This window comes from Salvia miltiorrhiza, chromosome 6 (assembly GCF_028751815.1).
Source record: "Salvia miltiorrhiza cultivar Shanhuang (shh) chromosome 6, IMPLAD_Smil_shh, whole genome shotgun sequence".
Classification (NCBI taxonomy): Eukaryota; Viridiplantae; Streptophyta; class Magnoliopsida; order Lamiales; family Lamiaceae; genus Salvia; species Salvia miltiorrhiza.
This window is the reverse complement of record NC_080392.1, coordinates 34,408,385-34,423,983: the sequence shown is the minus strand read 5'-3', so window position 1 is coordinate 34,423,983 and position 15,599 is coordinate 34,408,385. Positions and strand designations below refer to the sequence as shown.

General features: G+C 35.5%; 1 protein-coding gene across 1 annotated transcript; it reads right to left on the bottom strand.

Annotated features, from left to right (window-relative positions):
* Positions 1-5,250: 5,250 nt before the first annotated feature.
* On the bottom strand, positions 5,251-7,444 carry LOC130989180 (probable serine/threonine-protein kinase PIX13). Its single transcript, XM_057913121.1, has 7 exons — positions 7,196-7,444; positions 7,022-7,162; positions 6,622-6,944; positions 6,409-6,544; positions 6,198-6,340; positions 5,979-6,102; positions 5,251-5,902 (listed from the first exon to the last, which is right to left on the bottom strand). Exons 2-7 carry the CDS (start codon positions 7,089-7,091, stop codon positions 5,454-5,456), a joined length of 1,245 nt encoding a protein of 414 aa, XP_057769104.1. The 5' UTR covers positions 7,092-7,162; positions 7,196-7,444; the 3' UTR covers positions 5,251-5,453.
* Positions 7,445-15,599: the final 8,155 nt, after the last annotated feature.

Genomic DNA, 15,599 nt, shown 5'->3' with positions numbered 1-15,599 from the left:
AGAGTTATATTAACTACATATAATATTTTTAGTTAGTTTATAAATTAAGTGAAAGGTAAAAAATGAAAATAAAAGAAAAAAAGAAAAATAAGGGTATCTTTGTCCTTTGAAGTCCAAAATTAGTACTTTTTATACATTTCTTTTATGGTGGGTATATTTTTGTTTTTATCTTTTAAATAGGGCAAATAGTAAAATTAACCTAAAAATAAATCCCTAAATTTACTTTTTAAGAGTTTGAAAGTGAAAAATGGATGACGGTTGCTGTTGTTTTTAAATTTTTGGTATATTTTCATTTTTTTGCTATTTTATTTACTTTTAAGATTTTAATATATATATATGGATGAGTTATACTAAGAATGCTATATTTCGTGAGAAATGAGAATGATTGAATAAGCCAGTATATAGTGTTGCATTAGCTGCTTGTAATGACTAAATAACATTTTTACATGGGTTCGAATCCTGGAGAGACCGAAAATTCTATCTAATTAATTGAATTTCGTTATTCAGTCATTACAAGCAGCTTATGCAACACTATATGCTGGCTTATTCAATCATTCTCATTTCTCACGAAATATAAAATTCTTATTATAACTTTTTCCTATATATATATATATATATATATATATATATATATATGTATATATATATAGGCTAAAGTTCAATGAAGAAGGCCTAAATGTAAGAAAGACGAGAGAAGTAATCTAATCCGTTGATCTTATCTAATCTAACGGACATGATTTATTCACGCCATGTTCAACGGATTTTTTCGTTGAACATATGGGGGATCGAAACCCAGAACCCCCAAAAATATTGTATATGTTCATGAATGTTCAACGAAAAAATCCGTTGAACATGGCATGAATAAATCATGTCCGTTAGATTAGATAAGATCAACGGATGAGATTACTTCTCTCTTCTTTCTTACATTTAGGCCTTTTTCATTGAACCTAACCCTATATATATATATATATATATATATATAGGAAAAAGTTATGCTACATACTTTATGTGAGCACCGCTCACGTTTAGCATTCATTAACGTTATCTTTTTTGTTTTAGACATTTACTTTTATTCTAATACTTCATAAATTGTTATCAAGATCATTAATTTTATAAATTATATAAAAAAACAAAGTACAATTAGTTATTTTTATTAATTATTTGAAGTTAAAGGAAATATGAACAAATTGGACTTTGATTTTTATGAAATTTAAAAAATTAGTGATCTCAATAACAATTTATGAAGTATTAGAATAAAAGTAAATGTCTAAAACAAAAAAGATAACGCTAACGAATGCTAAACGTGAGCGGTGCTCACGTAAGGAGCTCACATAAGGTATGTAGCATAACATTTATATATATATATATATATATATATATATATATATATATATATAGGGATGGGCTATAATAAAAACACATTTTTTTGTAAAAACTAAAAACGGCTAAAATGTATGAATTCTATGTAGAACACGTATGAATTAGCTGTGTAACTGTATGAATTGCGAAATTCATATGTGTTCTACATAGAATTCAGTCGAACTCAGGACCTTTCGCAATTCATACAGTTACACAGCCAATTCATAAGTGTTCTACATAGAATTCAGTCGTTTTTAGTTTTTACAAAAAGATGTGTTTTTATTATAGTCCACCCCTATATATATATATATATATATATATATATATATATATATATACAGTTTTGATATGCTAAGCACCTATTTGAGCGATTTTTGTGAGCACTTATTCTTATCTCATTTAATTCCTTTTTTATTATATTATATTTCCTTTTACTAATTACAACTATATCTCTATATTTGATATGCATATAATACTCCCCGTCTACTTCTTTTCTCTCTCGACATCCCGCCGCCGCATCATAATTCTCTCTCACAATATCGCCTCTCTTCATCTCGTCGGCAATCGCGACTCATAAGTTGTGAATCGAGGTCCCAAAAATCAGCGGACTGACCCCCTCACTCCTCACCTTCACCCGCAACAACGAAGCTTGACGTTGGAGATTTCTCTTCGAAGGCCCTGTTCTGCAGCGTAAGTCGACGTCAGAGATTTTCTGCTCATTATGCATTCGTCATGGGATAGGTGGCGTTGGGGATGGTCTAAGCTTTTTACCTATCTTGGCTATTACGAATTTGCGAAATAGATATAGAAGCAGACTCATCATGCTTATAATTAAGCAATTTGCGATTAGTTTGACAATTTCCACTAATAAATATAACTTTGTTATATTAATAGGACAATTTCTTATGCACTGTTCATTAAAGATAGTTCCTAGAATATCCTAAATAGAATACAATATAAATGGAAAAATTGTTTGGAGACCATGTTATGCAGCACAAGTGTGTCACTTGTTTTCTGTTATGTTCTGCATCGGAAGTTCGTCACTTGTTTTCTTTTCATCTTTGTGATTTTTCGTTTATTTTCTTGGATTTGAAGTTGATTGATTAAACATGAATAGTTCACAATAGGATCAAGAGCTATTTGTTTTCTAAAGAACGATTCTTGAGGTATTCTAATGTTTTCTCATATTTTTCTCCATCAAATTTACTGCATTCGCCAAGTGTTCGAAGAAAGGTCTCAGAGAAGTTTTTCAAACAAACCCACTGCCTTCAAATGCACGACCCAGATCTACCACAAAACCTCTGAATCAACCCCACGGCCTTCAAACTTGTAGAGTAATGCCTTCGGAAATGAGTCTCCGACGTCGAGCTTCATTGCTGCGGGTAAAGGTTGAGGAGTAAGGGAGGGTTGATATGCTGATTTTTAGGACCTCGATTCACAATCAATGAGTCGCCACCGCCGACGAGATGGAGAGGATAAAATATCGAGAGAGAAGTACGATGAAGAGGGACGGCAGGGGACGTCCGGCGAAAAAAAAGATGAAGAATGGAGCAGAATGTGTGGCAAAAAAAGAATATAAGAAATGGTGAAATAAAGAGACAAATATGGTACTCCATTATGATTATAAAAGAATAAAGATATCACTAATTATTCAAAGAAACTAACTAAAAACGTGGAAAGGAATTAAATGAGATAAGAATAAGTGCTCACAAAAATCACTCAAATAGGTGCTTAGCATATCAAAACTGTATATATATATATATATATATATATATATATGGTGGGCTACCATGAGAGCACATCTTAAAATAAGAAATAAGAGCAATTTTTTAATATATGAATTTTATGTAGAACACGTATGAATTCACTGTATAAAGGTATGAATTGTGAAAAATAAATTTTTGCTACCTTTGGGATTCGAACTCAGGACCATAAATCCATCCAACATGATTACGAATCAACCGTAGATCTTGATGATCTAAGGGTTGAAAATGATTCTTATTTTATATTTTAAGAAATGCTCTTATTTTTAGCCCTTCCCTATATATATATATATATATATATATATGGGTGGGCTACCATGAGAGCACATATTAAAATAAGAAATAAGAGCAATTTTTAATGTATGAATTTTATGTAGAACAAGTATGAATTCACTGTATAAAGGTATGAATTGTGAAAAATAAATTTTTGCTACCTTTGAGATTCGAACTCAAGACCATAAATCCATCCAACAGGATTACGAATCAACCGTAGATCTTGATAATCTAAGGTTTGAAAATGATTCTTATTTTATATCTTAAGAAATGCTCTTATTTTAGCCCTTCCCTATATATATAAATGAGAATGGACAAATGTGGTGAGAATGGAGAATGATTGCATAAGTCAGTATATATGTTGCATAAGATGCTTGTAATGACTGCATAACGAAATTCAATTAATTAGATAAAATTTTTGCTTCCTGCAGGATTCGAACCCAAGTAAAAGTTTTATGCAGTATTATACTGCAGCTTATGCAATCATTCATATTTCTCACGAAAGATAACATTCTCATTATAATCCATCCCTATATATATATATATATATATATATATATATATATATATAGGGGTGCGCTCCAATGAGACCCTTATTTTTCGTGAGATACTGAGACCCATATTTTTTAATGAATAAGACATATATACTGATGAACAAGATAGTATATAATGATGAACAATGCAGTATATACTGATGATAACGAAATTTAAAATATTTCGCTCCCTCCAGGATTCGAACCCTGAGAAAAAAATTCGCTCTCTAGGTATAATATCAGCCATAGGATTGATAAAATAAACGCACGAGATTGCGTCTAAGATCTCACTAAAAATAGGGGATCTCATTAGAGCGCTCCCATATATATATATAAGGGTAAAAGGGTCTCAAATGGGTATAATTTATTATTTTACAAAAGTGGGTATTTTTTATGTTTCGTCGGGTATATCCCATTTTCACCCTAGTTGATTTATATTTGAGATGTTACTGATGTTAATACGTTGGGCTTGTGATGGATAATTGCATGGAATTAAAGCTCAATTTCTCTGTGACCCATCATGTTAGTATAGGCCCAGCTAGTTTAACTCCTAGTTGGCCCATCTTAATAGAATAGCCCAACTAGCTTATCTTCTATGTTGGGCCAGCTTGTTAGTATAGACCCATCTAGCTTACCTCCTATGTTGCACTTGAGATCACTATCTCAACTTTAGTGTCCTGGACTCCTAGTGCCCTACTATCATTTTTTTTTCTTCATTAATTTCAATTTTTTGTGCTTTAATTCAATTTTACAATTATTTTCTAGGATTCACCCACCCAATTAAAATTTATAATTAATTTTTTATATTTAATTTGTATTTTTAAAGCTTAAAAATGATTATTTAAGTTGATTATTCTAAATTTAGAGTATATTAATTTTTTAAATTCCATTTATTTGTAACAAAAGTTAATTAGAGTTCATAATATAATAGTAGATTTTTATTTTATAATAATAATTGTTAAAATAGTTAAATTAATAGTGAAACACAGCTAATGAGAGATATAGAGTGTGGTATAGAGGATCTTATCTGCCTATGTTGAGCGTCAAACGCTAGATCAACTTGTACATCAAATGGACAATGATACTCCCTCCGTCTCGAAAGAGTTTGCATACTTTTTTCCGGCATAAGAATATTTGTTGAGTGTGTTGTGATGGAAGAAAAGAGTCAACACTTAATATTTGTTATAAATAAGTTGAGATATTAAAGTTAAAAACATAGTGTTCATATTTTTGTGGAATACACAAAAATAGCAAAGTGTGTATACTTTTTATGGGAAGAAAGGAGTATTTAGCAGTAAAGAGTAACAACAGTTGCAAGAGCATTTGTGGCACATAATATATAGATAACATAAATTTGAACACATGACAGAAGCATCTCCATTCTCCACATTTTACACAACTTCACATCAACCACAAAAATGGTACATACACTTTATGCCTACTCTTTACTATCACAGAAACACGAAGTTGACAGAAATACAAACATGAATAGCTAGGAACATACATACATATATATATAAGTGTTTTACGTGTGCTGTGGCAACGGATAGGCTTGTGTGGCCTCTGGTCTAGGATGAAGTGGAGAACGATACTGTAGCGGCTGATGGGCACGACGACTCACTGCATGCGGACTCGACTGCTGCCCTCTACGGTCTCTCGGCCTCTCAATAGAAGAACCGATTCTTTCGAGTGTCTCAACTATCACCTGCATAGATGGTCTGTTTTTGGGCTCACTTTCAAGGCAATTTAAGGCAAGCTGAGCTATTTGTAGTGCTGATTTCCTCGGATACTGGCCTTCTAGACGGACATCAATGATGCGCTTCAACTTCCTCCTATCTGATAGATGTGGCTTGATCCAATCACCCAGGCTGTGCTGCCCAGAAGGCCGGTTGGTGTCAAGGGCGCGCAGCGCTGTCAGCATTTCCACCATCACCACACCGAACCCATACACGTCGCTCTTCACATACAAGTGCCCTGAAACAATAGTACTAACCAACTCAACTCAACTCAACTCATAAAAGCATATCGGGTTAGGGGGTGTGGTTACTACCTGTGGCAACATACTCGGGAGCAGCATAGCCGTACGTTCCCATAACCTGAGTGGTCACATGGGATTTACTAGCTGTCGGGCCGTTCTTCGCTAGGCCAAAGTCGGATATCTTGGCATTGTATGACTGAGTGATAGATCAATATAGAATCAATGAGAACTAATATGATTGTTTCATGTTTGAATGTGAGAGAAAGAGAGGTAAGTAGGAAGCTAGCTTACCCCGTCAAGCAATATGTTTGAGGCCTTGAAGTCTCTGTAGATAACCTTTTTATCTGAAGCGTGGAGGAATGCGAGCCCACGAGCTGCTCCGATCAATATCTTGAGCCTAATTTCCCATGGAAGCGGCTGCACAGACGCGCCCCCTAACCATACCAACACAGATCAGTAACCAAATCAACTAACAATATTGATGAATTAATGAATTACTTACTTCCAAAGAGATGGTTCTCCAAGCTGCCCTTGGCCATGAATTCATACACAAGAAGGAGCTCTGTATCCTCCAAACCATACCCCAAGAGCTTCACCAGATTGGGATGAGAAAGTCTTCCTAGGAAGTTCACCTCAGACTGCAAACACAACACATATATAAATCAATTCTAATCATCTCAACCTATTTAGGCAATTACTATATATATATGTATACCTGCCACTCTTGAAAGCCTTGCATACTTTCATTATTGAGCTTCTTGACAGCAATGATGGTTGTTTTGGAGGTGGCTCTGTCATCCTGCAGCCACCCCTTGTAGACCTTGCCGAAGCCTCCTTCTCCCAGCACTGAATCACTTCTGAAATTCCGAGTGGCAGCCTTGAGCTCTGCTAAGCTGAAAACCCTCAAATTGGGCTGGGCAAGCATCTGCCCCGCCGGGCTGAAACTCCCATCTTCGCTCCTTCCGCCCGAAACTGTGCTGCTGCTGCCGCCGCTCGAAGACGTCATCGTGCTCGTCGTCGTCGCCTCCGACGCCGCCACTGCAGACTCCATCTTTATAGTCAACTCCATCTTTACAGCTGAAATAAATCGAAGAGAGAGAGAGAGAGAGGGTTACCTGAACTGAATTGGTTTGTGGAGGGCGGCGGGCTTTGATCAACAGAGGCAGAACTGAAGCAAATTCCCATGCTGATCTTCAAAATCGCAAATTCTAACCAAAGTTGAATTATCTCGATGATTGCACGATCGGTTCAGACTTTTTTTTTTTGAGCCCCACGATCGGTTCAGACTTATCTCTCCCACATCACACCCCTTTCGCTTTTTCTTCTTCACTGCCTCTCTTTTTCCTGGTTAAAGGGCCTTTCTTTCGTTTGATGATCTTTTAATTCTTCTTTGTTGACTAAAGCACAAATGAATTTTGAGTTACAGTATACTATTAGCTACAAATGGCGCAGATTCCACTACCTGTTTAATATAATCAACTAGTGGGGCTTCACTAGAATGGGGAGACAGAGAGAGAGAGGTTATGGATCGTAGTGGGGGAGAGAGAGAGAGAGGAATTTAGTTATAAAATGAATGGTGAGAAGTGAGAACGGGAAGGAAGAGTGCACAACAAAAGTCAAGTCAAAAAGCAGCGTATACGTAGAAATTTGAATATAGTAATAGAGAATATTCAAATACTACTAATTACTTTAAAGCACTAATGTAAGAAACTTGTTGGAAATACTCCATCTTGTAAAGGGTAATAGTGTTTTTTTGTGTCAAGTGATTCTTGGCACTAAACTCCATTGAACATTTGCAAATCCTTATGCTACTTTGAGAGCCTTCATGATGATATTAAATTAATGTGGGGTTGTTGAATAGAAATATAAGAGCTACAAAATAGAATCTTAACAACTAAAGCAATTCTTACAAGCAGTTTTGTAGTATAAAAACAAGTCAATGCATTCAAATCGGTTAAGATTTATAAAACGAATTAAGTCAACCTGCATTATTTTATAGAAATGTTGTTCACACTCATTAATGAGAATCGTTCTTGAGGCGTTAGTTGCAAGATTTACCTTCTGACCCAATTGTGTCCACAAAAAATATTTTTTATTTTCTATTCCAATATCCCTAATATGTATCCTTCCCATAAAAAGAATAATTTGAGTGTATTTTTGTGATGTCAATAGATACATAGGACATGCACCGGCAATATGATATGTTCCTTCGGCCATGGGCGGAGCCAGACTTTCGGCACAGGGTCCAATTTTTTTTAAATAAAATTAATAATTAAAAAAATAAAATAATAATCATTAACATTATTAGAATATAATTTAAGTTACATAACAAGTCAAAAAAAAAAACATAACATTTCTTTCCTATTTTTCATGTTCTAGAGTAGAACCTAGCTCTCTATATTCTAAGAGAGAACTCATAAGTCATAATTGACAGAAAAATAGAACCTAATTTCGTGTAAACACTGAAAAATAAAAATAAAGAATATAGTGCTAGAAAAAACTCATAATATACATATGTAAAAATTATTATTTGGCTGAAATCACGAATGGGTAGGTTAACAATTATAAGACCAACTCTGTTAAGTTCTAATTATATTTTATTTTAGTATTTAAGAGTATTACATTATTATTATTCAAGTTCAAATTGAATATTAGCTATGAAGTGAATACACAAATAAGTATCGTGAGTATTAGACAAGAACTGAAATAGGCAGATTAACACCACAAACAATTTAGAGAGGGAAAAAATAAGAATGAGAAAATTTTCAAAGGCTAGAGTCCAGCTACCCTCCAGAGCTGAGTTGCGCTACCAGCAGAGTTGAGCTGCGCTCCCAGCAGGGCTGCGCTGGGCAGCATTTTCCGCGGCAGCGCATGGTTTTCGAGGCAAACCCTAGTTTTTTTAAACACCGGCCTAACGAAGCTGCTTGGGCCGAGTTTTACATTTTTGAGCTTTTCTTTTCTGTTTTAAATGTAATATATTAGAATTGGGATTCCACGAATGGGTCACAAAGAATTTTATTTCTTTTATTATGTTCTTTGCATGTCGTGGTGTTAATCATTTATGCTCTTTGCATGCTGTTTTTATTTTTGCTTGTTAATATGTGTTTATTAACTGCGCTTAGACAAGCATGCTAGGTTTATCATTTTCTTAAGCATGTTTTAGAATTCTGCGAGCATGTTTTACGTGTTGTGTTCTAGAAGAGCATGTTTAGGATTATGTGTTGAGCATGATCAAACCTTTTGAAAGAAAAAAAGACTAAGCTGATTTAATAATTTTTATGGTATTTAAAAATTATTTTAGACCTCCACATGCGGTCTCAAGACAAAGTGATTGAGAATATGAGTAAACGTCCACACGATCGTGGCTTACTTCATATTTGATTTCACAAGTTTGTTAAGTTGAGATTTCTATTAAAAATATTTAAATCCATTTAAGTAGTGGGAGTTATGCGGTAAACGTCCACACGATCGTGGCTTACTCGTATGATTTTCATAAGTACTTTAGAGGATGGATTTTAAATAAGATAACCAAGAGGTTAAATTGAAAGCGGTATGGTCCTAGTGAGTATGCTAATTTCGAGAATTTAATTGTCAAGGTTAAATTGTGGTCGCTGCTTAGATATCATTTCAAGTACAATGTACAACTCCCCATCGGAGTCCCTTCTTGAATATGATATGGTCTAGTTAAGGTCCAACTATTAATTTCCTTTGTCAAAAAGTTAAGTTGACATGGATGGAAATTAAACGACTAGGTAAATAGTCTGGTTGAGGGGTTCATGTGTAAACGTCCACACAATCGTGGCTTACTCGTGAGATTCCTTGGGCAGTTGGAGGTTTCATTAATATTGTTTTATCAAAAGGTTACAATATTATTGTTACGAATTATGTGCTTCATGTTCTTACATGTTTATTTTGTTTACTTTCAGATATGTCTATGTCTCCTATTGTTTATTTATTCTTGCACAAAGTCTTTAACCGGTTCATATATATATATATGGAAACGCATTTTGGAGTTTATCTTCATCACAAACTAGCACAATTTTTGTGTTCTTACTACTCCACATTCTTTTTGTTCGCACGATGAGACAACTGATGGGAAAAGTGAACTGCATAAAAGGTGGCATGTGACGAATAATGTGGCTAAATGCTATATTATGAGAATAATGTCACAAATGTTGCAACTCTAACATCAGAGCATGGACGATGCTCTTAGCATTATGCTGAATCTCAAGAAAATGTTCGGAGAGTCGGACTGGGCTACTCGTTTAATTTTGATGAGAGTAATCTTGTTATGAACGAGCATAGCTCAGTGCACGAGCATGTCATGCACATGGCAAACTTGTTTGATGGACTTGACTTGCTTAGTGGGAGTATCGACGGTGAGGTAAAAGTTGATATTATCCTGAACTATCTTCCCGAGTCTTTTAATTAAGAACTTTCGCCTCAACGCTGTTATGAGCAAGAAGGATAATACTCTTTTTGAGTTGTTGAATGCTTTAGTTACGGCTAAGGAAGTTGTGGGAAAGAGATGTGCAAGCACTTGTTATTGTCAAAGAAGAGCCATCTTCTTCGTCGAAAGACGGGAAGAAGAAGGGTCCAAGGGGCAACAAAGACAAGGGAAATAGTGGGAGTAGTGGTGTGATAAGATTGAGTATTGGAGAATTTTTTTAATACTCAATGCAAGGGGTTAAGGTACTTCACTTGCTGTAGTAACTGAGACATGTCAGCTCGTTTTCTACTCAGTTGTGAGTAGTACATAACGAGAGAAACTGATAATGATTGTTACATCTTGCATGGCTTTTTAAGCTGACAAGGAAGCTGAGAAGTGATGAGATGATTGTCTTCATAGGCAACGTGACTAGAGTCGCAGTTGTTGCAATTGGAGACTTGTCTTTAAATCCTAAAGACATAGTTTAGTTTTTGAGAGTTCCTTATCATGTTCCAAAAATTTTGAATAGATGGATCTTATGTCATTTTTTATAGTGGTGTTTCTAGCATAAGAAATGGCAAAGTTGTCTATTCTGGTATTCTGAACATCTCTCTTCATACTATAACTTGTCTATGAAATACCTTTATATTGCATTTACATCATCGAACAAAAGAAAGAGAAAAGTTAAGGCTAATCTCTCATGAGGATCTTATACATATATTGATACCCTAAATTAGGTCACATCTATCTTAACAGGATCCAAAGGCTCGTGTCTAAATAGTACATTGGATTCAATCCAGGTTGTACCATTTGGAACCTGCGAATCCTATATAGAGGAAAAGATGGAGACCGGGTCATTCATGGCAAAGGGGATAAAGGGCCAATAATGTGTTAGGAATTATCTTCTCTGATTCATTGTCAGTGTTTGGGATTCCAACCCAACTTACTACACCATGTAATCCCTATATAAGATGGTGTGGTGGAGGGAAGAAATAGGTCACTCTTGGAAAAATATGTTCGATGATGAGTTATGCATCTTTGCAATTAGTCCTAAAGAATCAGAAGGAGGTTATTAGCAATGACAAGCGATTCTTAGAAGTGGACTATGTGAATAATAATTCATCCAAGTCAGATATTGTGCTTCAAGAAATTGAAGGCAATAGACAGGCGATTCCATAACCCAAGCCAAGTGTGCAAGTGAATGCACAACAGGACACTGCACAAACCATTGTCACAGCTGTACCACCACCGCTTTGTCGTAGTGGGAGGGTTATCGTCCAACCTGATCGATTTATGTTCTTGGGAGAATCTTCGGATCTTCTTCTTGTTGATGAATAAAAGGATATCGACCCTGATAACTTTAGACAAGCGATGGAAGATTTAGATGCATATTCTTGGTACAACGCCATGGTTTCTGAAATAGAATCCATGACTGCTATGGATGTATACAAGAAAACTGAATTACTAGATGGCTTCTTGGCCATAGGTAGTAGGTGGGTATACAAGAGAAAAAGAGATTCGGATGACGTCGCGGCTTTTAAAGCTAGACTGGTGGCGAAAGGTTATACCCAGGAACATGGTATAGATTATGATGAAACCTTTTCGCCGGTTGCCATGCTTAAGTCCATTCGAATACTCCTTGTCATAGCATCCCACATGAACCTTGAGGTTTGGCAAATGGATGTCAAGACCGCTTTCTTAAACGGTTTCCTTGAAGAAGGAAGGGACATCTATATGCAGCAACTCGAAGGGTTTGTGAAGAAGGGCGAAGAGCATCTTGTATGGAAGCTGAAGAAGTCCATTTATGGACTTAAGCAAGCTTCGAGGTCATGGAACAAACGTTTCGACGAGGTCATTAAATCCTATGGATTTACTCGTTGTGAGAACGAAAGTTACGTGTACCGTTTAGATGTCAATGGTGACGTGGTTTTCCTTGCACTTTATGTAGATGATATCCTCCTCATTGGCAACAATGTGGCGCTATTATCGGACATAAAGAAGTGGTTATCCGAACAGTTTCAGATGAAAGACTAAGGAGGTATAGACATCTTTGTGATCAAGGTTATAAAGGATCACTAGAATAAGATGTTGGGCTTATCTCGAGTGTCTTACATTGATACTGAGAATACTCATTTTAGTATGCATACCGCCAAGAAAGGATTGCAACCTTTGAGCTATGGCGTTCCTTTATCTAAAGACATATGTCTTAAGATGCCTATTAAGGTTGAGGAAATGAAGGCAGTATTCTACGTTTCCGCAGTAGATAACTTCATGTATGGATTGCTATGTACGAGATCTTATATTTATGCAGTTAGCATGGTTGTAAGATATCAGTATAGTCCTAGTTAAGGACACTGAACTGTGGTAAATTATATTCTCAAGTCCCTGACTAGAGAATAAGGATAGTTTACCAGTTAGACAGTTTAGTTCCTTTTTGGATTATACGATTTTGGATTTCCAGGCTGACCGGAACAAAGAATAATTACCTCGAGCTATGTGTTTTCCTTGGGAGGTAAAACCTTTTGGTTTGACCACTACCTCCAGTAAGGATAGTTTACCAGTTAGACAGTTTAGTTCCTTTTTGGATTATACGATTTTGGATTTCCAGGCTGACCGGAACAAAGAATAATTACCTCGAGCTATGTGTTTTCCTTGGGAGGTAAAACCTTTTGGTTTGACCACTACCTCCAGGATCTAAGAGTGATTTCTAGTTTGCGTGAGAGGATCACCTTCGTGATAACTCAAGTGCAGTTGCAAACTCTAAGGAATCCATGAACCACAAGGGGTCAAACACATGGAGACTAAGTACCAAATTATACGATTATTCGTAAATCGAGGTTATGTGCTCATAGAATAAATTCTAACATATTGGAGAAACCTACTAATCTTTTCACAAAAGGCTTATCGCAATTGGTCATTGAAAGATGGGAATGCGATTGATGCCACCCACTTAGGAAACTTTAAGTATAAGTGGGAGAAGTGTTAGGTGATTGGTAAATAGACGCATTGTATACTAAAAGTTTGCTTTAGTATAAGTGGGAGATTGTTGGATTTGTATACTGAAAGCAAGAACGTTTTATGCTTGTATACAATGATATTTGTGTTCACTATTTAATCTCATATCTGATTGTGTTCATGATTGCATATGTATGTCCTTTATCTCTATATAAGTAGATTATATGGTGTGTTGTAGATCACAGAAGACCATATAATTGGAATAACCTTAAGAGACATAAAATGATCACAGTCGAGATGACTCTAGGATGAGTCATTGGTTTAGGCTGCAGTATAGATGGAAGGAGTTTGTCTTGACTACTTGTCTATACTGGTACGTCATAACGTATTGATAGGATCACAGTGAGATGTATTCTTCTCTCTGACATAAGTGAAGAATCAAGATCTCGGTGACTTAATAGAATCTTAATACTAATAAGATTTCAAATATATATGTTGATTCATATATCAATTTGACTTACTATGGGTGAGAGTTATATAGTAACTTGAGTACTCTGTATCTTGAGTGATAGCGATCAATATATGATATTTGATTATCTGTATTAGTACCCATATCCGGTATAGGATAATGACATCCCCTTAAGGAGTTCAATAAGGTTTATTGCGTTAAACCCTGCAGGTTGATTAAGTTCAGACGCAATAATAAAGTTTGAGTGGTACTGCTTAAGGATTACAAAGATATTAATTAATTTAAGCTGTCAGAGCTCTAATTAATTAATGAATGTCGGATATTTTAAATACAGAGATTTAATAAGTCTAAATACAAGCCCCGACTCATCACCGGCAATAAAGGGGTAAGTCAGTATTGATTCTCTAGTGGAATGAATTAATACTTATGAATTAATTATGATCTAGTCTGATCATAGAAATTAATTCATTGAGGCCCATCTTTATTCCTTGTATCTGGTCCCTGGACTGGCCCAAAGTCTCCTTGCCCTAGCTGGAGAATTCCCCCAGCATAGAATTGGCGCCCCCAGCGTTGTATTTTTGTATTTAAATACAGTTGTCTGCTCTCAGGAAACACACACCAAAATTAGGGTTTTGAGAGCAGCACATGAGGCGCGACAGTGCAGGGTTATCTTCCTTGGGACTTTCATAGCTCGTTGTCCATCCAACGGTGAAAGCTGAGCGGGATACAGTTCAGAAGGTCAGAGCTGGAGTCGTTCAACTCGATCATCGACAGCCTTTGCATACAGTTTTCAAGTAAGTAATTCTAACTCCTATGTGCAGCACTTAAATCATAGGAGCATGTTAGGAATTAATCATTGTATGGCAAATTAAGATATCCAAGAAACGATCTCGTTGGGACAATAATCCTTCATTTCTTATATGATAAAAGTTTTTCCCTTTATTCACATTTTCACTTTTTCACCCACCACACTTAGCACACAAAATATTAACTCTTTATTCGTGTCGAAAAAAATTGCTCAAACTTTGCGGAACGGAGGAAGTAGCACGATGATTATTGAGAGGAAGATGCATGGTCGGTGGTCGGAAGGAGAAGGACCATTGGGATTCTAATGGAAGAAAGAAGGAAATTAGAAGGAAAAATCACAACACGAACACACGTCAGCGTGTATCTTTTGCATGATTACAAATCATTTTGGTTCTTTTTGCGCTTTGCTTTGCTTTGTTAAGAAAAAGAAATGAGTCAAAACGAGTTAAGGCTATATAGCTTCAAATTTTAGGAAGAAGTTTGTATGAATATGTATGTCATGGTATAGATTCTAGAAACAGCATAATTAAATTAATCACAGATGGCGTGTTTGATGCAATATCCAGATTCATCGACTTTCAAATTCAATTTGACAGTCAATAGAAAATTAATATTTTATTTCTGAATTGTCCCACATGGTTTGAAGCTTTTGCACGTCATTATCAAACGCGCTGCTTCAGTTTAATTCTTAAAAGAAAATCAAATGATCTTATTATATACGTCAATGCCAAAGTCTACTATAGAAAAAGAAAACTAGCTCGCAGCCTCACACTCTTACCCCACCATTCATTCTCTTATTATCTGTTTCGACAATGATTTACATGAAATAACACTCCTACTTAGTTTCTTTCTCTCATTACTGAAGAAAATTGGACTTTTTGCAGTCTCCTTAATAATTCAATGCCGTATTACTATTTCTTAAAAGCACATAAAATTGACAATAGGTATCCACTTTATTAAATTGGCTTGCAAAACTAATTGATAGGACACTCGAATATCACATTGTGGGCAGTGTTGAGTAGCAAGAGCACAT